This window comes from Schistocerca serialis, chromosome 10, assembly GCF_023864345.2.
Source record: "Schistocerca serialis cubense isolate TAMUIC-IGC-003099 chromosome 10, iqSchSeri2.2, whole genome shotgun sequence".
Classification (NCBI taxonomy): Eukaryota; Metazoa; Arthropoda; class Insecta; order Orthoptera; family Acrididae; genus Schistocerca; species Schistocerca serialis.
This window is the reverse complement of record NC_064647.1, coordinates 219,857,308-219,883,067: the sequence shown is the minus strand read 5'-3', so window position 1 is coordinate 219,883,067 and position 25,760 is coordinate 219,857,308. Positions and strand designations below refer to the sequence as shown.

At 45.8% G+C, this 25,760-nt stretch overlaps 1 protein-coding gene and 1 pseudogene across 1 annotated transcript; one reads left to right on the top strand and one right to left on the bottom strand.

Annotated features, from left to right (window-relative positions):
* Positions 1–24,827, top strand: LOC126425260 (cuticle protein 16.5-like). Its single transcript, XM_050088230.1, has 3 exons — positions 1–132; positions 21,476–21,655; positions 24,147–24,827. The coding sequence occupies exons 1-3, from the start codon at positions 121–123 to the stop codon at positions 24,651–24,653; spliced, it is 699 nt and encodes a 232-aa protein (XP_049944187.1). The 5' UTR covers positions 1–120; the 3' UTR covers positions 24,654–24,827.
* LOC126425571 (5S ribosomal RNA) lies at positions 20,896–21,013 on the bottom strand (annotated as a pseudogene).
* Positions 24,828–25,760: the final 933 nt, after the last annotated feature.

The window sequence follows — 25,760 nt, the reverse complement described above, 5'->3', positions numbered from 1 at the left end:
GAGCGGTGGGGGTCGCCCGCCACTGACTATATATACCGGCCGACGAGCCGGACGCTGGCATCAGTCCCTGCGGCGTCTTCCAACTCACCTCCAGCTCAACCAAGCACCACCGCCTCCACCATGAAGGTCCTGGTAAGTGAGCCTCACACCGACCAACAACTGGGCTCCACTGGTAATCCCCTAGGAGCTCGGAGATTCAGTATTTACATAGGGATACCACAGGGTTCCATTCAGGGGCCTGCATAACTACACATGCTATGTGCTTTTCAATCACACTCTATCTAGATTCCAATAAACCACAGTGAGCATTCTTACACTGTGAGAGAAGTCACTATGGGAAACCATAGGGGCCATTTTTGATATTTTCTATCTAATGTGAGTTATTTACTTTTATTCTGTGAGTCCCAACGTTATGTGCATCAGTGGGAACAACTACTTGGTAACATCCCTGAACTCGTGGCTACTTGTGGCCTCTGAGTCTCAAAAAGGCACCACAGGGAATTCCATCATATGTTCTGAGAGGCATTGTAATCCGTTTCTCTTGGAAGGCACCTGCAACTATCCATATTCAGCACGTGAGCCAATAAAGGAAAATTACTTTGCTGTACCTCTGGCTCCAGACTCTCACAGCTTCTGAATTCACAGAAGGGCACCACAGACCTTCTTTTCCCTACGTCCGATCTCTACTTTTATTACACTACTTCTGCGGGCATGAAGCTTCCCACTTCTTAAAAAGGATACCACCAGGCTCTAATTCTGATCTTAGTTAATATTTTACTGACAATGTAGCCCTGTTCTATCTTGTGCCTTGGGTGCATAGAAGGGAAAAACCACTTTGCAACATCTCTGCCATCCAACAATTTATGCTAACACCTAGGCCTTCATTTTGTGTTGTATTACTTTTACTTTTCTTGTGCTTCTGGTGGTTTCCACTTCTCTTAGATAATTCGTAATTCTACAGTTTTTATTGCTACTGAGCTGCGTAACAAGCCCTCAGAAACGAATAGCAATATAGCTTCCAGAAAGACGTACCATAGAGCTCCATACTCTGCCTGCATCAACGTCTTCTTACATGTGCTACACATCACTTTCGTACTTCCCTTGTGCGATTCCTGCATCTTACCATCGTTCTTATCACACAGGGAAGTTACTGAGAGCAGTAGAACTCTCTATCCACTGTCTCTCAACTCACAGGCTGCGAGTTCCCAAATTTAGCACACGGCTTGCTGTAACTTCCCTTCAAATGTGATTTCTACTTAGTACCCCTAAGCAACTAACCAAAATTTTCTTAACAGTAAATGCTGCCAATGGCACCGCCGTACCACTGTATCATTTTACAGAATACTTGCTGCTGCAGCAGATATCCAAAGGCCTACATAATAAGGGGTGTAAGGGAAGCTCTTTTGTCATTCTAGGAGCTGAAGAACGACTATGAAGCGAGATGGGGCAAAGGGTAATGGAAAGAAGATAGTATATTTTGGGGCATATCTGACATACATGAGGAATTTGTAGGGGATGTTTGGATCATCAGGGAGTCCCAAGTGACAAGATCAGTCTGTAATGTGATGACCTACAGTTCTAATAAGTGGCACCATTAAGCGCTTTCGTAGTCAGCCCTCGAACAATCTCTGAAGAACACTGCGTCTCAACGGTCTCGTAGGGTGTGAATTCCCCGTTGAGTACCACAGGGCTCTAGTTTTGGCCCTAAGTAATTTGTACATAAAGCTGGTCTGCAGTTGTCATGACTCTTCCTGTGTCACATGCCATAAAAATGATTCAAATGGCTCTAAGCACTATGGGACTTAACATCTGAGGTCATCAGTCTCCTAGACTTAGAACTACTTAAACTTAACCAACCTAAGGACATCACACACGTCCATGCCCGAGGCAGGATTCGAACCTGCGACTGTAGCAGCAGCGCGGTTCCAAACTGAATCGCCTAGAACCGCCCGGCCACAGCGGCCGGTAACATGCCATACCAGTTTATATTTCCGAGAGCAAGGTGTATGTACATCATGACAGGGGTCTACAGAATCTGGTGCAGTCTTTCTGCAAATGGCCACGCCTTCTACCATTTATTAGCTGTTTCGAGCTCCTAAAAAGAATAATGCTTCTAGGTTACAAAATAATTGTAGCTAAACAATTCTGTAACGCGACGCTACATACAGGGTTATTACAAATGATTGAAGCGATTTCACAGCTCTACAATAACTTTATTATTTGAGATATTTTCACAATGCTTTGCACACACATACAAAACCTCAAAAAGTTTTTTTAGGCATTCACAAATGTTCGATATGTGCCCCTTAAGTGATTCGGCAGACATCAAGCCGATAATCAAGTTCCTCCCACACTCGGCGCAGCATGTCCCCATCAATGAGTTCGAAAGCATCGTTGATGCGAGCTCGCAGTTCTGGCACGTTTCTTGGTAGAGGAGGTTTAAACACTGAATCTTTTACATAACCCCACAGAAAGAAATCGCATGGGGTTAAGTCGGGAGAGCGTGGAGGCCATGAGATGAATTGCTGATCGTGATCTCCACCACGACCGATCCATCGGTTTTCCAATCTCCTGTTTAAGAAATGCCGAACATCGTGATGGCAGTGCGGTGGAGCACCATCCTGTTCAAAGATGAAGTCGGTGCTGTCGGTCTCCAGTTGTGGCATGAGCCAATTTTCCGCGGGCTACGCGTGAAACTTGCCCGCACGCGTTCAACCGTTTCTTCGCTCACTGCAGGCCGACCCGTTGATTTCCCCTTACAGAGGCATGCAGAAGCTTTAAACTGCGCATACCATCGCCGAATGGAGTTAGCAGTTGGTGGATCTTTGTTGAACTTCGTCCTGAAGTGTCGTTGCACTGTTATGACTGACTGATGTGAGTGCATTTCAAGCACGACATACGCTTTCTCGGCTCCTGTCGCCATTTTGTCTCACCGCGCTCTCGAGCGCTCTGGCGGCAGAAACCTGAAGTGCGGCTTCAGCCGAACAAAACTTTATGAGTTTTTCTACGTATCTGTAGTGTGTCGTGACCATATGTCAATGAATGGAGCTACAGTGAATTTATGAAATCGCTTCAATCATTTGTAATAGCCCTGTACTTCTGAAGGTACTTGGGGAACTTAATGACAAGTGTAGTAATTTAGTTTTGTTATTACTGCAATTTAAGGACGTATGCAAGCTCCCTTTCGTAAAAATGATTTACAGATCAATATAAACTGTACTATTCGTCTTCATATGATGTGGTTTTTAAAAAGTGTCAATTACTTGCACTTGGGATGTTATCCTCGCCGTGTACAGTAAAAATTAACAGGGGCGTTGCCACTGTATGTGTTACACAGTCTTATGAAAGTTCTCCCGCCCACAGAAGGGGAGATAGAACAAGCAGCTGTTTTCTGAACGAATATGGCTAAACGCAGCAGCGTAACTGTGCGCAAATCGTTACACGTGCGGAAAGCAGGTCCCATGCGGCTTAACAAAATTGCGCGGCTACAGGGAGCGGTACGCCGGGAAACCAAAACGCAACTCTTGCCGAAGAAAATTGCTTGCGCCCAACTTTTGGGCGCGGTGACATCCATCGAACGGCGAGTTGTCGGAGCTGCCGCTGAGAGCCCTAGAACTTGGCGTTTCCGCTCCACGTGTGTTTACGCGTCACATAAAACCCGGCAGTGGCGAGTTTTCGGACCAGTGGTGCGTGAACGACGGAACCAACGAGGCGCAGCAAATGCACTGCCAGGCACCTCGCGCCGCGGCGCTCCACCTTCTTGCGGACGCTCTGTCACGCCTAGTCGGCCATCCACTGAGCTCTGACGACACCATCTCACCAGGGGACGTTCCTATATGGAGGCTATTAAGAGGCTTCTGGTGACAAATTCTGCGTCCCCGCGATGAACGAGAATAATGGAAGAGTAGTGAGAAACTACGGACAAAGCTGTAACCCCAGTAAAAAGGATATTTTTTGGTCCATCACTCCTTTGAGTGGTTTGATGCGGCCCACCAGAAATTCCACTCTTGCGCAAAGTAGTTCAGATTAGCGCTTGAATCCAATGTCCTCAATCACTTGTAGGAAATGTTCCAGTGCCGTTCCCTACAGATGTTATTCTCTACAGCTCCCTTAACTACCGAGCACGTTAGTACATGTCCCATCATCCTGTCCCTTTTTCGTCCCATATATTTCCGTATGTTCCTCTCCTTGCCGATTCTTGGAAGAATCCACTCACTTCTTATCAGTCCACTTAATTTTCAAAATCCTTCTATAGTACCAAACCAAACGTTTCCTCTAACTTTTTCTCCGGTTTGCCCACAGTGCATAATTTACTAAAATATAAGAATCAGTCAAATGGAAACTGTTTATTATTTCAAAAGTAACTGCCACAACTGTTAACACATTTATCTCACTGTGAGACAAGACGGTCATGCAAAAATGTTTGCAGTTGCCTCCGGAACCACTACTGTACCCAGGTGTGCGAAGCAATTCGACGGCCACCGAACGTCTTTCTTCAGCTCTCCAAAAATATGGAAGTCGCCTGTGGAGAGAACGGAACTATATGGAGGAAGTGTAAGGGCTTACCAGCGAAACTCCTGTAGCGTACTCGAAACAACCTTGGCAACTTGTGGACCCGCCACGCTGTTTCGATTATGTTTCAGAAGTTTCCCTGCGAACTCTTTACACGTACTTATAATCCCGGTCTTTCACCATGGGATTCAAACTATTTTATTTTATTTATGTCATGCCCTTAACTTTGGTATGTTGCCATACCCTTAAATACTATAAGTCGAACCCTACTGTGCAGTAACTTCAAAGATTTACTTTTCACCCGAAGGAGCAATGACTAATGTAAAGAGGTACTTTAGAGTGGACGGCGAATGTTCGACATAAACGCAAGTATTGTGTGCATCTAAGATGGGTGATAATTCCTCTGATGTGCCCAGAATACAGAAACCATTAATCACACGGGGGCGACAGCACTGTAGCGTTGTTAGACGGTGTTGTATAGAAGAAAAACGACTGTATATTTGCCTCAGTACGAGCCATCTTATCGTATTATCTGGGCGCCAAGGACCTTGCCACATTGGTTCCCTTCAGATCACCGAAGTGCTGTCTTGCTTGGTTAGCACATGGGTGGGTGACTGTCCGCTGTTGGCAAGCGGGGTGCACTCAGCCCTCGTGAGACAAACTGAGGAGCTACTTGACTGAGAAGTAGAGGCTCCGATTGCGGAAACTGACAACGGCTGGGAGAGTGGTGTGCTGATCTCACGCTCCTCCATATCCGCAACCAGTGACGCCTATGGTCTGAAGATAACACGGCGGTCGGTCGGTGCCGCTGGGTCTGGCGAGACCTGTTCTGGCAGAGTTTAGAGTTTTTATTATCTCCGAAATGAACGGTGGCGGCAGTGGAACCGTTGCGGTCATCTTCAAATGCCGGTTCTCGAAATTTTCTTTGTAATATTCTTCAAAAAGAATGTCGCCTTTCTGTCGGAGATTCCCATCTGAGTTTCCAAAGAATCTCCTTAATAGTTGCATGTTGTTCGAACCGACTGGTAAGGAACCAAGAAGCCCACCCCTGAATTACTTCGATGTCTTCCTTCAATCCGACCTAATGTGGCTCCCAAACACTCGAGTAGTAGTGAAGAATGGGTCGGACTAGTGTTCTTCAGATGAACCACACTTTTTCAAAATTATTCCAATTAAGTGTATTGAAAGATACCGCAACAGTTCGATATAGGCTATACGAAAGAGTAATGGAGATGTTCGTTGAAATTAAATGGGAATATTTGTAAGAAATACTAATCTGAAACTTCCTGGCAAAATAAAACTGTGTGCCGGACCGAGACTCGAACTCGGGACCTTTGCCTTTCGCGGGCAAGTGCTCTACCATCGAGGTATTGGCAGAAGTAAATCTGTGAGGACGGGGCGTGAGTCATGCTTGGGTGGCTCAGTTGGTAGAGCACTTGCCCGCGAAAGGCAAAGGTCCCGAGTTCGAGTCTCGGTCCGGCACACAGTTTTAATTTGCCAGGAAGTTTCATATCAGCGCACACTCCGCCTCAAAGTGAAAATCTCATTCTGGAAATACTAAGCTGTTGTCACGGACAACCTGTACTTGCGGTAGAAGTTACGACAGTTTTCGTGTTACCGTATGTTTGTCACCGGCTGCTGAAGTATACGTGGTCCGTTTAGCTCTGTACTGTAGAAGAAATACGTTCCTGACGCCCCATATTCAGATCTGCCGTGGCTGATCCAGTGCAGACCATCCATTGTCCTGTATAGCTCCGTATGGCAGAGGTTGGGGCCCACGAGAAATACGGGCCCCACAACGAGCGTGTGACGTCACACTAGTCGCCTTTCCTGTAATACACAGCGGTCTGGGATCCGTACCAGATAGGGTTGACAGAAGAGATAGAGAAGATCCAACGGAGAGCAGCGCGCTTCGTTACAGGATCATTTAGTAATCGCGAAAGCGTTACGGAGATGATAAGTAAACTACATTGGAAGACTCTGCAAGAGAGACGCTCAGTAGATCGGTACGGGCTTTTGTTGAAGTTTCGAGAACAGCAGTATATTGCTCCCTCCTACGTATATCTCGCGAAGAGACCATGAAGATAAAATCAGAGAGATTAGAGCCCACACGGAGGCATACCGACAATCTTTCTTTCCCCGAACAATACGAGACTGGAATAGAAGGGAGAACCGATAGAGGTACTCAAGGTATGGATGTAGATATAGATGTAGAAAGCCCGGCTCCGTGCAGGGCCCATGAGAAACATATGTGTCAATGAAAAGCTATCCACTGAAGATCTTAACTTTGTCGTGTGCTTGCACGTATCTAAAGACTCTTGAAACCGGAAATAGTTACTCACTCCCCCCTGGAGATGGCCGGTGGCACTCCTGCAGCGTCAGATGCTGTAACCCGCGCCACAGGGACTGAGGGTAACTGACGTCATACGTTCGCGGTCGTTGTGTATGGCAGTTTACACACGCGGAAATACTGTCACTGTGACTCTGAATATCCAACCTAGACACTGCTGACTCGAAAGCACGAATTCTTGTGTAATTTAGAACATCCCGTGGACCCATAAGCCTTATGCCGATAATCGACACACGCCACATTCACTCCAGACCCAGGTGTAACAGATTGCTCAGATACCATGTCCACACGAGCGCCAGTACATGGTGCATCTGCGGGTAGGGCTCCCCCTGACATTTGGACACTCAGTATTGGGTTTTTAATCAGGTGAAGGAGCTTCCTTTGAACAATGGCCATTCCACAATGGGGTGGTCTGAAAGTCGTGAAGCAAATCATACAATGAACCAACGTGTTTCAACTACCTCTTCCTAAGAGACTTACAGATTTTTGAGCAAGTCTAACGAACTCAGTATCACTAAACAGCTAAAACGATCACCCAGTCGCAATTGCAGGTTGCTTGTCGAACGCTATTTAGGGTCAACAAAATTTGATTCCAGTATTTCATATAAATATTGACAAAATTTGAAAATTTAAAACGCTCTCATAATCTACTAACTAAGACACGTAAAGTTGCGTTAAAGGTTTAACACAGTAAGTCAGGTATTAAAATTAGAAAATGTGCATATGTCTTAAGAAAGCGAAAGTCATGGCGCGCAAATTGCGCAGATGATATTTATCTAGTATTTGAGAATGAGGGTACTTCTCGACTTCCAACAAACTTTCCACTTAATTTCGAACCTTAAATTTACTACATTTTCACTGCTACGCAGTAAAACTTGAGCGTTAGCAAGAGGTTTCATTACTTCTTTACTACTGACTCTATTTGCAACACGTTTTCCAGACAGTATCCACCTACACCACAGATTGCACCTGAAAAATTATATCGTTGTGTTACACACAGTTCAGGATATATTGCGTCATATACATAGAAAATGCATGAAAAACTAGTTTTTCTTAAAATGAATCGAAAATTACCCACTCTATAATCATCCCTTGTTTGATAATGAGTGCAGTTTGCAACTTCCACCAAACTTCAATCATACTTTCAATGTCTTTTATACATGGGAGTTCAGTTCTTGAAGGAATTGATGCAGGGGGCTTGCTGGTCTGCGCTAACAGCTCTTGAGAAACAGAGCTCTGAATCAAAGTATGTTGTTATTCGGAAGGGTGATGTGTCAGTGCTAAAGCGTCCATTAAACTCCATCAGGATAGTGACAAATTGACAACTGGACCAAGAGAAAGGAAAGGAGGTCCCAAATCACCAAAAATATTCTCAGGAATGCTAGAGTGAGTTCTGAAGGCCTTAGACTGGTAAATCGAAGCAAGTGCACGCTTTAATGGAACGTGAAACATTCTGTCTTGCTATTGTAACTGTACCGTTTCCCGCAGTACATATAAATCTCATAAAATCGATGAAAATAATACACGAAATTTGAGATAGCCCTGAAAAATCTGTTATAATAACTCCACGGTAATGTGCAAAGAACGTGTAGAAAGGTGAAAATTGTACAACTTGAATTTCTATAATTTATGTATAGACAGTGAAAGAAATAAACAGAAGAAAAAAATTGACCTGTAACGGGTCTGTTAAATCAAAAAAGGATTTTTAGAACTGAGCTTCCAATACACCTGAAAATGAAAACACTACCATTAGTACGTATTACAAGTTTGGAATGATGGTAGTGAGACGTCGACGTCAAATGCGAAAATCAGAAAGTTGCCCTCATAGTAATTTTGAAACCAATAATCTTTCGGTGAGAATTACTGAAACAGTCAGGAAAGAAGCAAATACTTCAGTGAAGGGGTTTTGATGGAAGATATAATTATGACCATAATGAAAATGACAAATGAAGGTTGTGAGGACATGCCATGCGAACTGGATTCCAAAAATAACGAAAACGCAAGATGATGTAACCAATGATGGGCTGGTGGCATTTGAACAATACGTAGGACCGTTGCTGATACGTACAAGTATATCTGAAGCATATGCAGGGTGAACGAAATAAAACTTGCCCGAAAAATAATTTATGCATCTCAAGATAGGCAAGCCAACTTACACCACCTGCTCCAGATGGGTGGGATGTGAATTGGATAGCGTGCCTTGAGCTGCATGAAATATTTTTGGGACAAATTTTATTTCGGGCAACCTGTACGTGACCCACCTTATTGAGAAATACAATGCTGCTTCAGCACATTATAAGCCACCATTTTATTGTATATTAGCACCAGTTAAAGAGGTTGTGCAGTACTGTTATCCTCGCAATAATTCTCTGCAATGAATTACGAATTCTTTCAGAATTACGAATTCTTTCAAACACCCCCATCTCATAAATCATGGCAAGACCGAAAATTTCCTGCTCCATTTCGTCAACCTACCAATAAAAGCGCTGGACACTTTATATTTAAGACGGCCGCAGACAGAAGGATCCTGAGGATTGAGATAAGTGATCCTTGAGGCCAAGGCACAAACTCTCGTTGCCCTCTCCATCTTGGGTCATATTCACCTGTTAGAAGCGAAATGTTCCATGTTCCATCATATGCATACTAATTCCCCGACGGTGGCCTATGTATGTTATTAGTGAATGAAATGGAAATTTAATGGATTACATCTGTGCATCTGTAGCAGTGGATTATATATGTTTGGAAGTCTTTGTACGAAGTGTAGCCACGCATGGAAGTGAAACATGGATGATAAGCACTTTAGACAAAAAAGAAAGCTTTTCAAATGTGCTGCTGCTAAAGATTAGACGATTAGATCACGTAACTCATGAGGAGGTACTGAATAAAATTGCAGAGAAAAGAAATTTGTTTTACGACTTGACTAGAAGAAGGGGTTGGTTGATAGGATGCATTCTGAGCCATTATGGGATCACCAATTCAGTAATGGAGAGAAGTGTAGGTGGTAAAAATGGTAGAGGAAGACAAAAAAATAGTAAATGTGGTGTCACCACACTTGCTAGGTGGTAGCTTTAAATCGGCCGCGGTCCATTAGTACATGTCGGACACGAGTGTCGCCACTGTGTGATCGCAGACCGAGCGCCACCACACGGCAGGTCTCGAGAGACTGACTAGCACTCGCCCCAGTTGTACGGACGACGTAGCTAGCGACTACACTGACGAAGCCTCGCTCCTTTGCCGAGCAGATAGTTAGAATAGCCTTCAGCTAAGTCAATGGCTACGACCTAGCAAGGCACCATTAGTAACATTGCATGTATCTATGGAGTCTCACTTATATCGTCAATAGCGATGTACCAAGGATGGATTAAAGTTAAGTATTCCAGAAGCTACGTACTTTTCTTTATAGCATTCATTACGTATCCTGTTACCGACCTATCTCTTGCCTGCGTAAACTAAACGCGTGCCTTTCGGCTACTTCCGTGTGCGTGGCTGTCTTGCTACGCCACAACAGTAACCAGATTCAGAACGATGTAATTTTCAGTAGTTATTCAGAGTTGAAGAGGTTTTCACTGGATAGAGTATTACGGAGGAGTAGCATGGAGACGTGCATCAACCAGTCTTCGAAATGAAGGCCACAACAACAACAACAACAACAGAATCTGTACTAACCAGAACAATATTTCACACTGAATTCGGGATATACATCAGGGGCGATTACAAAGTTTCCGGTTGAGGGTATTGTTGCAATCTATATGTATCGCCAAAACGATGAGCGTATGTAAGCACCGGCATGTAGACAAGAGATTAAAGGAGTATTCGTGCTTTTCCGTCATGTGTGTGACAGATGGGGAAATGTGAACTATGGCATCGTTATTAGCAAATGCATGCAAATAGGACCAACGTACCGTTACTCTTTTCTTGTCTGGACAAGGGCTGCTGCTGCTGCTGCTTCGTGACAATGTAGTTCCCAATAACGCAAATGTTGCAACGCAGAAGTTACGCCAACTCACTTAGGAGACCCTCGAGCTCCCGACCTACAGTCCTGACCTTCGCCCAAGGGATTATCGCACAATCGGTTCCTTAAAAAGCACTCCGTCTTCAAGCCACAAGTGCCCCATCGGGACCATCCGACCGCCGTATCATCCTCAGCTGAGGATGCGGATAGGAGGGACGTGTGGTCAGCACAGCACTCTCCCGGTCGTTTCGATGGTTTTCTTTGACCGGAGCCGCTACTATTCGGTCGAATAGCGCCTCAGTTTACATCACGAGGCTGAGTGCACCCCGAAAAATAGCGACAGCGCCTGACAGCCCGGATGGTCACCCATCCAAGTGCCGGCCACGCCCGACAGCGCTTAACTTCGGTGATCCGACGGGAACCGATATATCCACTGCGGCAAGGCCGTTTCCGGTTCCTTAAAAAAGGCCTTGAACTGTCGACAAGTCCTGCCGGACGAGGATATCCCGGAGGCATTTACGAACTTCTTTACACAACAGGACATGGAGTGTTACCAAACGAGTGCTCACAGCGACGTAGCCTGCTTTGCATATCGTTTCTCGAGTGCACAGCCTTCGAACGGAAACTTTTTGATCTCCGCTAACACAGTTAAAATTAATTCCCCCATTTCTGTGTAATATTTCATTTCGGCGGCTTGCAGTGTTCCGCAATTGACGAGAAAGCCAATGGCCGTTGTTTTGCTAGGATCTGTGCCGTGTTAAGATGTCTAGTGCAAGACAGAGTGCGTCCCTGGTGGGTTGTAACTTAGCGGTAAATACCAGCAAAGCGATTCACGTGGGTAGTTTTACGTTCTATTCTCGAGTACAGCGTTGCGACGAATGTGCAGTGTCTATTGCTTATTTCTAGCGAGGCGTATCTGTGTCTTAAATCGGGTATGAGGTCGGCCAAGCGTAACCGCAGTAAGAGATTGCATTGCGGAGAGAGGGGGAAAGAGAGAGAGAGAGGGGCAGTTACACACTCCCTCCCACCTACACACACACACTGAGCAGATGGCGGACAGAATGTGCCTTTCTCTCTGCTCTGTCTCACTGCGTATCGGCAACGGACGCACGCGAGATGTGCTGTTGCGTCATACGCTCCCGTTACGTCGGACAGCCTGTGTCCGTATAAAGCAAACCGCGCGACGTACGTGCGCTGTGTTTCGATCGCACACGCCGTCAAGGAATTTCCTCTTCCCCTCGCATTACGACACAGTTTCGCTCTGCTGCGAGACATTCGTAACAGGTCCGTACGTGCCCGAGAAAAACATAGCGCCCAATGCATTCGGTTTTGTCCCTCCACTTGCCGCTCTGGATACGTCAGCTTGTTCATCCATCTACAGCTACGTATACATATATATACTCCACAGTCCATTGTACGGTGGCTGGCAGAGGGAACGTTTTTATTCCCAATTACACTTTTAATCGAGAACTGCGCAAGCTAAAATTTCATTATACACGCCTCAGTATGCACGCTAATTTCTGTGTCTCATTCTGCACTATTCGATCAAAAGTATCCGAACATCTCTATGTAATGAGAAATTAACCACTAGATGTCACGACAAACGGAGCTTCCAGTACGAAGGGAGTATTGTTTTGTCAGTAGACAAACGGGAACGGCAGAACTGGTCAGCTAGAAGAGTTCAGTAACTTCTAACATAGACTAATACTTAGATACCACCTGAATAACAAATCCATCAGGGACATTTCAATCCTTGTAAAGCTGCCCAAGTCACCTGTTGCTGATGTGACTTTAACAGTGAAATGGAAACGTGAAAGCCGGCCGGAGTGGCCGTGCGGTTCTAGGCGCTACAGTCTGGAGCCGAGCGACCACTACGGTCGCAGGTTCGAATCCTGCCTTGGGCATGGATGTGTGTGATGTCCTTAGGTTGGTTAGGTTTAATTAGTTGTAAGTTCTAGGCGACTGATGACCTCAGAAGTTGTGTCGCATATTGCTCAGAGCCATTTTTTGAAACGTGAAGGGACAACCACAGCTAAAGCAATTCAAGTCGACCTCACGTACTGACCGACGGGGACCGTTGGGCACTGCGGAGGGTGAATGCCAAAAATCGCATGATGTCTGTGGAATGGATCACTCTTAAATTCCAAAATGCTACCAAAGACCGTCTAGTACAATGACTGTGCATAGGGAGCTAAGGACAACTGGGTAAAGTGGCGGACCAACCCCTCGAAAACCCAGCATATGAATGCAGCATTGCTAAGCGACGCTTGAGGTGGCATAAGGATCGATAATGACCAAATACGTAAGGATTACAACTACAAGTAATTTGAGTTGGAACGATCTCATAGCTGACATTGTGACGAAAGCTAAGCAAAGACTCTGAATTATTGGCACACTTTGGTAATGCCATAGGTTTAGTAAAGAGACTGCCTTCCTTTTCTGGAGTATTACTGCCGGGCGAGGGTTCCGCGTCAGATAGCAGTGACGGAGGACATCGAAAAGGTTCAAAGAAGGGGAGCTCGTTTTGTATTATCGCGGAGTAGGGGAGAGAGCGCCACAGATGTGATACTGGTACTGGGGGAAAGTGATTAAAATAGAGACTTTTTTATTGCTATAGGATTCATGAAATATCAATCACCATCTTTCTCCTCCGCATGCGAACATATTTTGTTGAAGTGCACATTATTATAATAAGAGAAACTAGAACTTTCACAGAGAGATTTAAGTGTTCGTTTTTCCGGTGCCCTTTTGGAAAGTGGAATAGAGGAGAAATCTCCTGGAAGGTGGTTCGATGAAGCCTCTGCCAGGCTATAATTCATAGTTTTGTCTCTATATTCTATGATTCTACATTCTATAATTCATAGTTTAGTCTCCTCTTCCGGTCACCACATTCTTCCTCCGGCTCAAGTATTTGTCTTTATTTTAGATATACCAGGTTGCTTTTCATCGAACGCCGTTAATGTCTATGTTACAAACACGATACACTAGCGCCGATCTCACTAAAACTTTACATGTCATTATTGTAATTCTCCTGAATAGCATCTCATTTCTGCTGTTTTCAGACGCCACGGTTGCATTTTTTGGCGGACAGTGCCTGTTTTTAGATTTCAGATCTGACATTGCCACTACACTTTACTTCTGAAATATCCACAATAGATTAGCTTAATAAGCCATAAAAGAATTAAATTCAAGATATTATGCTATAACAGCCCGTACCATTACAACACTAGTCAAGGTAGACAACAAGTATCGTAAATTCCTGTTGATCTACAATTTGTCATCCTTGTGTAACGGGCGGCGTGTTGAAACATCCTATTGTCGGGAGAGGTGGCGCAAGACATTATACTACAGTAAATATTCACCAGTTGGCGAAAGTACTGCGGCTACAGCTTTGATGAAAATATTGATGAAAGAGCCAAGTTCCCAGACACGACATTCGGACGAAAGGAAAATATTTCGCACTGTTTACGTCACACTGGTGAGGCGACACTTGGAGGGTTGCGTGGACAAGACGTTGTCAAACTTGCACTTTGCTCACTTGCAATTAAGAGCAAATTACATCAGAGCGTTCTTTCGCGACTCATTCCACTTAGAAGTAAGCTTTCTACTTTTAAAAGGACTGTCTTCGTAATTTCTGCGTCTCGATTCCTGTTATATCTCCAGCGATGTGCCGTCTGAAAAACCAGCACCAGTTTAACCGCCAGTCTGTTGAATGCAAGCATGCAAACGTGCATGCATTGTGTTGTACTGGTGATGGTTGTCAGTCTATGGGATGGAGTTTCATGCCTGTAGAACCTGGTCGGTCAATACAGGGACGGTTAATGGTGTTTATGGACAATGCTGGAGTTTTCGTCCGATGATGTCCCATATGTGTTAGCTTGGAGACAGATACGATGATCGAGCAGGCAAAGGCAACATGTCTACACTTGGTAGAACTTTTTGGACTACAGCAGCAGTATGTGGCGAACGTTATCCTGCTGGAAAACACCTCCTGAAATGGCAGCACGACATGTCGAATCACCAGACTGGTACAAAATTGCAGTCAACGTGCGTGGAATAACCTCGAGAGTACTCCTGCTGTCATATGAAATCGATTCAGAAATGGTTCAAATGGCTCTAAGCACTATGGGGCTTAACATCTGAGGTCGTCCGCTAGACTTAGAACTATTTAAACCTAACCAACTTAAGGACATCACACACGTCCATGCCCGAGGCAGGATTCGAACCTGCGACCGTAGCAGCCGCGTGGTTGCAGACTGAAGCGCCTAGTACCGCTCGACCACAGCGGCCGGCTATGAAACCGAACCCCAGACCATAACTCCAGGCTTAGGTCCAGTATGTCTAATCCAGTACGTCTAACTTCCAGAGAGGTCGATTGCAGGCTCTCAACGGGACCTAACCAACACACGGGCATCACTGGCACCGAGGCAGAATCACCTTTCATCAGAAAACACAATCGACCTTTACTCTGCTCTCCAATCAGGTCTTGCTCGACACCACTGAAGTCGCAGATGGCGGTGGTTTTCGGTCAGTGGAATGCACGCTGCAGGGCGTCGGGTACGGAGCTATCCTTGAAGTAATCCATTTGTAACGGTTCGTTATGTCACTGTGGTGCCAACTGCTGCTCCAGTTACTGCTACTGACGCAGTACGATGTGTCAGAGCCATACGCCGAACATGGTGGACTTCCCCGGTGGCCATCCGGAGCCCGGGCTTCTTGCGATAGTACACTCTCGTAGCCACTGCTGGCAGCAGTCATGTACAGTGGCTACATTCCTGCCAAGTGTTTATGCAATACCGCAGAAAGAACATTCAACTTCTGGTTGTCCTATACAGGACATCGTTTGAAGACAGTGAGATGTTGATAATGGTGTCTTTGTCGCCTTAAAGGCAGACTTGATTAACGCTAGGTGTTTTCTTTGATTTAACGAAGCCTTTTGACTGTGTTGCCCACAAAATATTACTGCAGAAGTTGGACCATTATGGAGTAAGGGGATTAGCTTACAATTGGTTCGCCTCTTAGTTTAAGAACAGAAAGCAGAAGGTAATTCTCCGCAATATTGAGAGTGGTAGTGATGTTCAGTCGCAATGGGGCACTCTTAAGTGGGGTGTTCCCCAAGGGTCGGTGCTGGGGCCACTGCTGTTTCTTATTTATGTAAATGATACGTCTTCTAGCATTACAGGTGATTCAAAAATATTTCTGTTTGCTGATGACACCAGCTTGGTAGTGAAGGATCTTGTGTGTAATATTGAAACAGTATCAAATAATGTAGTTCATGAAATAAGTTCGTGGCTTGTGGACTCAGTTCTTACAGTTTCTAACTCACAATTCAACAAGAACCGATATTTTGATCAGACAAAATGGGCATATTATAAGCGAGACGGAACAGTTCAAGTTCCTAGCCGTTCGGATAGATAGTAAGCTGTTGTGGAAAGCCCATGTCCAGGATCTTGGTCAGAAACTAAATGCTGCTTTATTTACCATTAGAACCGTATCTGAAATAAGTGACACTTCAACACGAAAAGTAGTCTACTTCGCATATTTTCATACGCTTATGTCGTATGGTATTATTTTTTGGGGTAATTCTCCTGAATCAAAAAGGGTATTTTTGGCTCAAAAACGGGCTGTTCGAGCTATATGTGGTGTAAGTTCGAGAACCTCTTGTCGACCCCTATTCAATAGTCTGGGAATTCTGACATTGCCCTCACAGTATATATTTTCTTTAATGTCGTTTGTTGTTAGCAATATTAGCCTATTCCCAACAGTTAGCAGCTTTCACTCAGTTAATACTAGGCAGAAATCAAATCTGTATGTGGAATCCACTTCCTTGACTCTTGTGCAGAAAGGAGTGCAGTATTCTGCTGCATCCATTTTCAATAAGCTACCACAAGAACTCAAAAATCTTAGCAGTAGCCCAAAGTCTTTTGTGTCCAAACTGAAGAGTTTCCTCATGGCTCACTCCTTCTATTCTGTCGAGGAGCTCCTAGAAGAGCTAAAAAATTAAACAAATTCCAGTGTTACATTGTTGATTTTTTTATTTAAGCTTACGACTTGTCGCCTGAATATGTTTTTTATATTTCATTATATCTGTTTCTACTATCGTGCTATAATTTCATGTATTGACTCGTTCCATGACCATGGAGATTTCTCCTTAATTTGGTCCCACGGAACAATAAATAAATCAATAAATAAAAATTAACTCACCACGTCCAGTCTCAAAGGTCACGTTTACAGCGACTATTTAAAGCAAACCATATTTGCATCCTTAAAGTGCCGTTACTATCGCCACCCTTATGCGACTTGTGCGTGATTTGAATAGATACAATTTTTCAGAGTAGAAAGACGCCTACCAGCTTTCGTTTATGTAGCACAACTCCTTCTTGGTGTTGCAGTTGTTTTTTCCGGGCAGTGTATCTGTAGACTCTTCTAGGATCGCAACTTTAACCATGATGCAGAATGCCTCTCTTGCAGTGTTTGCCACTGGAGTTCGCTGAACATCTCCTTAACACTTTCGGCGCTTCCAAGATGAACCTGTAACGAAACGCGCTGCTCTTTTTTGGATATTCTCTGTTTCCCTTCATCAGTCCTGTGTGGTACGGATCGCAGGCTGACGAGCAATATCAAGCTATCAGTCGAACGAGACTTTTGTAAGCTACCTCATTCCTGAGAATGCCCACAACGAATCCTCAATCTGATATCTACCTTAGATGTGATTAATTTTTTTGCGGTCGTTCCACTTTGAACCGCTCCTCCATATTTTGTGGCTATGACTGCTTCCAGTGGCTGTTCTGGAATCAGGTAATCACAAAAATTACGTGTTTTTCTGTCTACTCACGCGCAATACGTTAAATTTCCATTCCGGAAACATCCCCCAGGCTATGGTTAAGCCATGTCTCCGCTATATCCTTTCTTCCAGGAGTGCTAGTTCTGCAAGGTTCGCAGGAGAGCTTCTGTCAAGTTTGGAAAGTAGGAGACGAGGTACTGGCAGAAATGAAGCTGTGAAGGCGAGGCGTGAGTCGTGCTTGGGTAGCTCAGATGATAGAGCACTTGCCGCGAAAGGCAAAGGTCACGAGTTCGAGTCTCGGTCCGGAACACAGTTTTAATCTACCAGGAAGTTTCACGTTAAATTTCTTTATTCTGGGAGTCAAGTGCCAATTCATACACCAAGCGTCGATCCGCGCAGGTCGTCCTACGTTTCGCTAGAATTCTCTAGCGTTGTACTCGTGTGTATAAAATAGCATCATCCACAAAAAGCCTCGTGGAACATCCCACCTTACCAACTTCGTCACAGAATAATAACAAAGTTCCACTCGCAGGGAAAGCTGGTGGCACACTTAGATTCATTGGGAGGATACTGGGAAAATGGAGTCAGTCTAGGAACAATCGTGCAACTCATCCCGGAATACTGCTCAAATGTGAGGAAACCATATCAAAATGGACTAACAGGGAATATTGTTCCTACAGAAAGGACAGCACGAATGGTCACAAGTTTGTCTGGCCGAAGCGACAGGGTCACGGAGGTGCACAGGTGTATGACAGACGCTGGAAACTGTATGAAACCATTACTGAAACACTATGTTTCCGGGAACTGTGTGAGAGGTGGGTACCAAAACAGTTCGCTGACCAACACAGTCAACAGAAGTGCATCCTCACGAGATTTTATCGAGCGCTTCGGACTCCCGCGAAAGCCTACTTAAAAAGTTTCAAGAACCAGCATTAAGTGAAGAATCTAGGAATATACCATAGCTCCCTACATGTCCCTCACTAAGACAAACTTAACTACACCACGCACGGAACTGTTTAAGGAATCGTTCTTTCCGCACTCCTTAGGCTAAGTAATTCTAATACGTGCCGCAGTCCGAACTACCCTTTGCCATGCACTTAATTATGGTTTGCAGATTGTATATATAGCTGAATGTTACTCCTTGCACTCGACTGATTTCTCTATTCATTTCCTCTAACATACAAACGTGTCAACTATTGTGTTTAAAAGAATAAAAGGATTCGATGATATCTGATGAACAATTTAATATGCGTAACTCCATTTTGGAGAGACCACGGATTTCCGACGTAGCACCACTAATGTTGGAGCGGCAGCCAGTAGCATGTTATGAGACAGAATCAGTTTGAACCTCGTGCGTCGCACGTACTGGTCAATCAGGAATTAGTATCGACTGAAACGTTCACGTCAGATCACGGGTTCCCTATACGCACTTCCTGGCCATTTACGTCATGTAGCACTAGACCAATACTTACCAAACTTTTCGGAGATATTCGCCACAGAACGAGTACTAAATGACTGAACTTTCAGTTCATCCTGGAACTGATCAGCACCGACAACACTAGTATAAGACGTGACCCACACGAGCACGAAGCACACAGTCCGAATGATATCTTGAAGAATTTCTCGCTACTTCTGAAAGACGTGCCGTATCAGCAGTTGATGACTGCTGGCTGGAGTCTGGGACAAAAGTGTACGTACTCTGGGACATGATCTTCGCATGAAATCTTCATGGAGAGGCTCAGCCATCTCCAGTGCAAGAGACGCGTCCTGGATCGCCGTGTGCTTTACTGTCAAAATTCCGAGAGCGTAAGTTCCTAGTAGACTAGACCAGTACATTACTTCCTCTTACGTATATCTCGCTAAGAGGCCGTGAAGGCGAAATCAGACAGATTCCAGCACACACAGTGTCTTACCAGGAATCGTTCTTCCCGCGAGCCATTCCGTACTGCAACAGGAAAGTTGGGAAGTCTCAGTGGGACCCAAAGTAACCTCCGTCACACACCGCAAGGCGGCTTGTGGGGTATAGACGTACATGTAGGTGTTGATATATGAGTGGCAAATCAGCTGACTTGACAGGCTGTTCCAGGATCCGTACATTCCTCAAGGCATTTTCGGCTAGAATTGAAATATTGGGTCTTGCATTATCCTGCTGAAAAGTGTCATTTATTACTCTGGACAACAGGGTTAACCATTCTTACTATGTACTGGAAAGAATTCTGCCTTCTCGCAGCAATTACCATGACAGTCCTGTCGTCGCATGCAACAGCTCTCCCTACAATTCCAGGAGTTCAACAGATACGCGTCTCAAATGAAATGAAATGTCGTGTGACTAGGGCCTCCCGTCGGGTAGACCGTTCACCTGGTGCAAGTCTTTCGATTTGACGCCACTTCGGTGACTTGCGTGTCGATGGGGATGAAATAATGATGATCAGGACAACACAACACCCAGTCCCTGAGCGGAGAAAATCTCCGACCCAGCCGGGAATCGAACCCGGGCCCTTTGGATTGACAGTCTGTCGCGCTGACTACTCAGCTACCGGGGGCGGACACGCGTCTCAAAAATCGCTGCCTCGTGTGGCGTTTTACCAGGTCGTGTACGGACACGCTGGCATGGTTCTGACCGCCACAGAAGCGAGACTCGTCTGGGTCCAACACAAAATGCCACTCGATATACCAGTAAACGCTCGCTCTGCACCACGGAAAAGCCAGCCGGTGTGGCCGTGCGGTTCTAGGCGCTTGAGTCTGGAACCGCCTGACCGCTACGGTCGCAGGTTCGAATCCTGCCTCGGGCATGGATGTGTGTGATGTCCTTAGGTTTAAGTAGTTCTAAGTTCTAGGGGACTGATGACCTCAGATGTTAAGTCCCATAGTGCTCAGAGCCATTTCAACCATTTCACCACGGAAATCTCTATTGGCTGTAGTATGGTGTCATTGGTAAACAACGCCCGACACTTCGAGATCTCAGTGCAGCTGCCAGTAATATCGTAGCTGCCAGTAATATCGTAGTGACATCATAGTTGTGGAAAGCTGCCAAGACTAGTGCATGTCATGCAGAATTCCTGCTATACTGCTTTCCAAACCTAGACAAATGCGTTATTAAGGCACTAAGCACTCCGTCTTCAAGCCACAAGTGGCCCATCGGGATCATCCGACCGCCGCGTCATCCTGAGTTGAGGATGCGAATAGGAGGGGCGTGTGGTTAGCACACCGCTCTCCCGGTCGTTATGACCGGAGCCGCTAGTATTCGGTCGAGTAGTTCCTCAATTGGCATCACGAGGCTGAGTGCACCCCGAAAAATGGCAACAGCGCATGGCGGCCAAGATGGTCACCCGTCAAAGTGCCGGCCACGCCCGACAGCGCTTAACTTCTGTGATCTGACGGGAACCGGTGTATCCACTGCGGCAAGGCCGTTGCCCTGTTATTAAGGGGCGGGGGGTGGGGGGGGGGTCTATAATGTTTTGGCTCATCAGAATATAAGTTGGTAAGGTTCAAATGGTTCAAATGGCTCTGAGCACTATGGGACTTAACATCTCTGGTCATCAGTCCCCTAGAACTTAGAACTACTTAAACCTAACTAACCTAAGGACATTACACACATCCATGCCCGAGACAGGATTCGAACCTGCGACCGTAGCAGTCACGCGGTTCCGGACTGAGCGCCTGAACCGCTAGACCACCGCGGCCGGCAGTTGGTAAGGTTTGTAGACTTTGAGACTTCCTGCCTCCCTCTGTATGCCCCATGTAGGTTTCTTTCATCCAGTTTATCTTCAGTGAAAAAAAAAGTGTGAAATTGGATATTTATTTTTGTAAGTAACGTTGTATTATGACCCTCTGCCTCTGTACCCACTACGCAGACTGATCCTTCTTCTGTCCACAGGCCATTTTCGTCGTCGCCCTCGCGACCATCGCCTTTGCTGAGGAGGAGAAGAAGCAGGAGAAGAGAGGCCTGCTGGGTCTGGGATACGGAGGCTACGGAGGATATGGAGGATACGGAGGATTCGGTCACGGAATCGGGATCGCCGCAGCGGCGCCCGCCATCTCGTACGCGGCACCTGCAGTGAGTACCACCTGACACCCGTCTCTCATGTGTGGCCGTCACGATTACTTGAAACTTCAAAGTAGAAACTGAATACCAACATTAACTCATCAGTCTTTCCACCAGTCTGATAACATCTTCCACGTCTATTCTAATTTAGCACATTCTTTTACTTCCGTACAGCTCTAGCCCTTCTAGTTGGATGAATAGAACACCTTTGAAAACTGTACATACGAATTTCATACGCCTAGCATGGATTCAGAATGAGAAGATAATATTCAGACAGTATTTTTAGACTTACACAAATAAGTGAAAACAAGAAGAAAGCTTAATTTGTCCGTCTTATATGTCCGAAAAACACCTTCTCGGTTACCAGGCCCGGTCAGTTCGAATAAAACACTCCCACTTTCGATGTCTTCGCCATCGTCATCAGGAGTGAAAACTACTTTCTGCCGCGGCTGATGGTTCAAATGGCTCTGAGCACTATGGGACTCAACTGCTGAGGTCATGAGTCCCCTAGAACTTAGAACTAGTTAAACCTAACTAACCTAAGGACATCACAAACATCCATGCCCGAGGCAGGATTCGAACCTGCGACCGTAGCGGTCTTGCGGTTCCAGACTGCAGCGCCTTTAACCGCACGGCCACTTCGGCCGGCCGCCGCGGCTGATATGAGGTTCCGCTTACGTAGGCAGGACAGCAGCGCCTGGATCCTTCCAAAGAGGGTGCAGTGTCGCACGCAAGAGAAGCAGTTCATAGCAGGTCCGGATTTTACTTCTGATGACGATGGTGGAGACAGCTGTCGAGAGCTCGAGTACTGTTCGAAGTGACGCAGCTTGAAATCCGTGAAGATTTCATTCAGGCACGCAACTGCAAAACGCCCTACGAGACATTTAACATGTGTTCATACACTACAAGAAGAATCTGACCTGGCGAAACAATACTTACTCTAAAAAAAAAAAAGGAATTTCAAAGCACTGATGAGACGACGACGATGATGATGATATTGATGATACGTTTGAGTCCATGACTGCAAGGTCTTTAAAGCCCATAGTAAAATTGTATGAGACGAATGTGGATAAAAGTGACGAGAAATAAAACTTATATTCTAACTGTATAAAAATGCCCTAAACACACACACACACACACGACACAGAACAATACGAAACTCAAGCATCTGTTCAGTCCATGTATGTGAATGACAAGATAAAAATTCATTCTCTGAAAGTTGAATCAATCGAAGCGAACACTGTCCAACGAATCACACAAGTGACAGGAAAGAAGGAAGGCTGGATTCAAACGGACTGTCAACAGTTATGTCATTAGGGATAGAGCGTAAAGTCGGATTGTGGAAGGAAGGGGAAGGAAATCGGTACTGTACCGTTTTCAAGGAAACCATCCCAGAATTTTGTCTTTAGAAATTTAGGAAAAGGGCGTAAAACTGACATCAGGATGACCAGACGGGGATTCGAACAGTCGTCCTCCCGAATGCGGAGCCACTGTGCCTAACTACCAACCACCTCACTCGGTCACACGAGTATGTCCACGCATGAGTGTATCGCACACTTTTCGATTTTTATACTGACGCGATCACAAAAGTAGGTTCAAAACTGAAAACGACACTCTTACTCAACAATGTAAATTTTACAACTGCACCTTTTGCTGAAGACCAGACCGTAATAGGCATTGTCGACAATGTGATAGTGACAGCTGTACATAAACTGAGTACAGGTGGCAGCCGAGTGAAGTATGACAATTACCAAGAACAGAACCTGAGGTATACTTAGAAGGAGAGACAGCATTGGTCGTATTTTTTTGTTTTATTAACCGCAAAATCGATTTTCGGTCACTTAGTGACCATCCTCAGTGCTAGAAGTTAAAATTTTTTTCACATAACGATCAGAGAGTATGAAACAGAAAATCTGGTCGTGGTGCGCAGGACACTCCATGGAGTCGCCAATCAATAAAACCTGAGATGTTTCTAACATTAGAATCAATAATATGATCAACTAGACTAATAATTGAACAAATAAGTGACTTATAAAATTCTAGGGCATGTTAAGTGTTTAAAATCAGGCGATGTTCAAATGGAGCTTCAAAATTTTGGGCATTTCTCTGGTGCAGCGCAACGAACTTTGAAATGTAACGTTGTAAAGAACCAAATTAATAGAGAAACAGGAACAAATCTTTTAAAAAAAGGACACTACTTACCGTCTCGTTCGTCAGTGCCAAATCTGAACTTTAACACCATCGCAGACATTCATTTCCTGAACTCTACGAGAATCATGTAATAAATATGGAATCTATTCCTGCGATTCAACGAGAAGCGCTGTCCCTTGCCTGTGGCCCGTTGTGAAACGGCCTTACACAGCAAGCAGTGAAACAATACCTTTGTGTATCCCAGACTAATTGTCGCTCTCACGTGAAATGTGCCATCTGGTTGCTGGTACAGCACAACAGCAGTGTTTATTAGAAGCCAGTGTTGCTGACTGATTTGTGGTGACGCCCGCAGGTGAGCTACGCCGCCCCCGCCATCGCCGCCGCCCCCGCTGTCAGCTACGCCGCCCCCGCCATCGCCGCCGCCCCCGCCGTCAGCTACGCCACCCCCGCCGTGGCAGCCGCCCCCGCTGTCGCCGTCGCCCCCGCCGTGGCTAAGGTGGCCGTCGCCGCCGCCCCCGCAGCCGTCTCCAGCGTGTCCCGCGTCAGCTACTCCACGACGCACTACGCCCCCGCAGTGGCCGCCGCCCCCGCAGTGGCCGTCGCCCCCGCCGTCGCCAAGGTGGCCGCTGTCGCCGCCCCCGCGGTGAGCTACGCCGCCGCCCCCGCGGTGAGCTACGCCGCCGCCCCCGCAGTGAGCTACGCCGCCGCGCCGGCCATCAGCTACGCCGCCCCCGCCATCGCTAAGGTGGCCGCCGCCCCCGCCATCAGCTACGCCGCCCCCAGCCTGAGCCTGGGCCACTACGGCGGCCTGGGAGGCTACAGCCTCGGTAGCTACGGCTACGGCTACGGTCACCACTAAACTCAGACGCACCACTACACCGCCCTCCACCCCCAGCACTACTGGGCACGCGACATCATCAACTTCGCAACGACACGCTGTATGCACCCTCATTGTTCGCAAGGAAATCATAAATGTAAAAAAAAATTGAAAATCACATCATAATTATGAAATAAACAATTATTTGATATTTAACTCTGTAGTCGTTATTTCCATCCATCATGTAATCGAAGCACTGTCTAAGTTTCTGGTTGAGAGTATGCCGCATGTAGTGTCGGCAGACTTGCCAACACTACGCACACTAATTGTAAAAGGCGGCCAAGATGCACGCGCTAACTCACGCAGGGTGGCGTGAGGTCTGAAACAGGATACGTAATGAATGCTATAAAGAAAAGTACGTAGCTACTGGAATACTTAACTTTAATCCATCATTTGTATACATCGTTCTTGATGAGACATGCTTCATACGATAACTATCAATTGCTATGGCGCCTTGCTAGGTCGTAGCCATTGACTTAGCTGAAGGCTATTCTAACTATCTTCTCTGCAAATAAACGAGGCTTCGTCAGTGTTGCATCGCTAGCTAAGTCGTCCATACAACTGGGGCGAGTGCTAGTAAGTCTCTCGAGACCTGCCGTGTGGTGGCGCTCGGTCTGCAATCACTGACAGTGGCGACACGCGGGTCCGACATGTACTAATGGACCGCGGCCGATTTAAAGCTACCACCTAGCATGTGTGGTGGCTGGCGGTGACACCACACCGCATATCTAAAAAATAAAAAAAATAAAAAAAATGGAGCTAGTTAAAGGCAACAGAACAGCAGCCAGAACCAACAAGTTTTCTACACTGAAGCGCCAAAGAAACTGGTATGGGCATGCTAGTTCAAATACAGAGATACGTAAACAGGCAGAATACGGCGCTGTGGTCGATAACGCCCTATACAAGACAACAAGTGTCTGCTGTAGTTGTTAGATCGGTTACTGCTGCTGGAATGGCAGGATATCAAGATTTAAGTGAGTTGGAAATTGATGTTACAGTCAGCACACGAGCGATGGGACACAGCATCTCAGAGGTAGCGATGAAGTGGGGATTTTCTCGTACGACCATTTCACGACTGTGCCGTGGGTA

What these genes read in the sequence shown, in the direction of transcription:
- LOC126425260 (XM_050088230.1), top strand. An exon ending in TCTCGTACGCGGCACCTGCA is followed by an intron (nt 21,656 to 24,146) that starts GTGAGTACCACC and finishes TGACGCCCGCAG; the next exon opens with GTGAGCTACGCCGCCCCCGC.